Source organism: Sphaeroforma arctica (assembly GCF_001186125.1).
Source record: "Sphaeroforma arctica JP610 unplaced genomic scaffold supercont1.3142, whole genome shotgun sequence".
NCBI classification, from domain to species: domain Eukaryota; class Ichthyosporea; order Ichthyophonida; genus Sphaeroforma; species Sphaeroforma arctica.
The window spans coordinates 2,069-3,986 of record NW_014037416.1 but is presented as its reverse complement, the minus strand read 5'-3'; the positions used below and the strand labels follow the sequence as shown (position 1 = coordinate 3,986).

General features: G+C 39.7%; 1 protein-coding gene across 1 annotated transcript; it reads right to left on the bottom strand.

Annotated features, from left to right (window-relative positions):
• Positions 1–129: 129 nt before the first annotated feature.
• Positions 130–1,540, bottom strand: SARC_13323 (hypothetical protein; the record flags this gene model as incomplete). Its single annotated transcript, XM_014292547.1, has 4 exons — positions 130–233; positions 513–599; positions 1,058–1,181; positions 1,508–1,540. The coding sequence occupies 4 exons, from the start codon at positions 1,538–1,540 to the stop codon at positions 130–132; spliced, it is 348 nt and encodes a 115-aa protein (XP_014148022.1).
• Positions 1,541–1,918: the final 378 nt, after the last annotated feature.

Sequence of the window (1,918 nt, the reverse complement as noted above, 5' to 3'; positions counted from 1 at the left end):
TATGTATAGTTTGTTAGTATATATATATATATATATATGAATATGTATGTATGTATATATATATATATATATAGTACTACAACGTATGTATGTCTTATTTGCTGGGTTCTGCTTTCTTCACCAGCACACTCAACATACTACACTCTTAGACATACTTGACGTCGCTGCCTCTGGAAGGCCTTCCGGAGCAACGTGCAGGTGCATAATGGCTGTAGAACCCCCATTGACCAGACCTGATGAAGATAAGTAACCCAATCAAAGAAAGCGAATTCTTTAAAATATAAATAAAAGTGAAATATATCGCCGAGAAATCAATGTCCAATCTCGCACGTAACAGTATGGAAGGCTGACATATCGCAAATGAACATATATTAGTTACAAACGAATTCAAACTTGAAATACCAAGCGAGCGACTATCGGGATAAGTTTTAGGTAGAACAGAAGGTAGTATGCTCACTGCGCAGCCTGATGCAAGTTGTATGCGGATTATACAGACTGGCATTATAACATACTGCTCAGTTGTGTCGTTCCCGGTCTCACCCCGCCCCCGTATATGACTCTCAATTGATTTGCTGCTTTCGGCTTCATAGACGTCCATTCTAATCGAAACAAAAACATAAAACAGTTTTGACAGCCGAGTCAATAATCCAAATGTGTGCGCACCCGTTCATTATGAAATCATAAAACGACAAGACTGACGAGAGAGGAAGCTATAAAGCAGAGTGTCGAGCCCCAAAACAGCGTTCTCGAAAAGATCATCGACAATGGACGGAGGAGGGCGTGATAGTGTACTTTTACAAAGCATGATTCCACCGAACTACGTACTATGGATGCCAACCGAGAGCAATACAGAGTGAGTGTAGCTTACGTTAATCGAGACGATACGTAAGCTTAGCAACACAAACCGGTGGAGTTCCACATACTTCATACAGGTCCGAAAGACAACACCACGCGCAAATGTGCGTGCGCAAACACACTATAGGGGCTTCAATTTTGGCAAGAATGCTCGCTGATCGCACACAGCTTGAAAATCACCTGTAGACGACTTGTCGCTTACCTTCAGGCCATGCACTGAAGAACTCTTCCATCACTTGTTCGAGATTATTTGTAGCAGCGAAATTCTGCATTTCCGATTTCCTCTCGCCCAGTAGGAACCTCAGACCTACTTGGTCCTCGGGAACCTTCGGAATTGATGACAATATATTACAAGTATGATAACACAGGCGATGACATTCTCGAGACGTAAAAAATCGGCCCATCTAGACTAATCAGAGAGAGAGAGAAGCATTCGGGCGTCTTTTCGTACACATGAAGCTACATATTCGAAATGGCTGGTGAGCAAATTGTGGCAAAGCTTTCCGACCACAATATATATATATATATATATTCGTTGGTAAAATGACCTCCGAATCTGTAATTGCGTCCAACTGCAAACTCGAATTTATTGATATTAACATCAATAGGGCCTTGCAAAATAAACATTCTACAAGTAATAGCAGATACATACCTGTGCGCAAGACACTGGCCAGATACCGACCATAAGATTACAATCATGTGAAAAATTGAAGACATATACGCCTATATGATCTTACTACCTGTACTCGCAGATAAAACTATGCAAAAGAATGGAGGCAACACGCAACGCAAGAGTCAAGATTCGCATTACCAGATACATCCAACCAAGATGAGTATAGACAATCAATTATAACGTACACACGTACATATACGTAAGATTAACATCAGGGAGAATGTATTTGCATGTATAGACAAGAAGTTTACAAAAAAAAAATGATTAAATATACTATAGACTGTACAATTCAATCAATCCGAAATACTATGATAAGGTACAGATCGATAGAAAGAATACCCTTAAGTACTTAAACAATTAACTAGGCACAATGAGGATAAAATATAACTA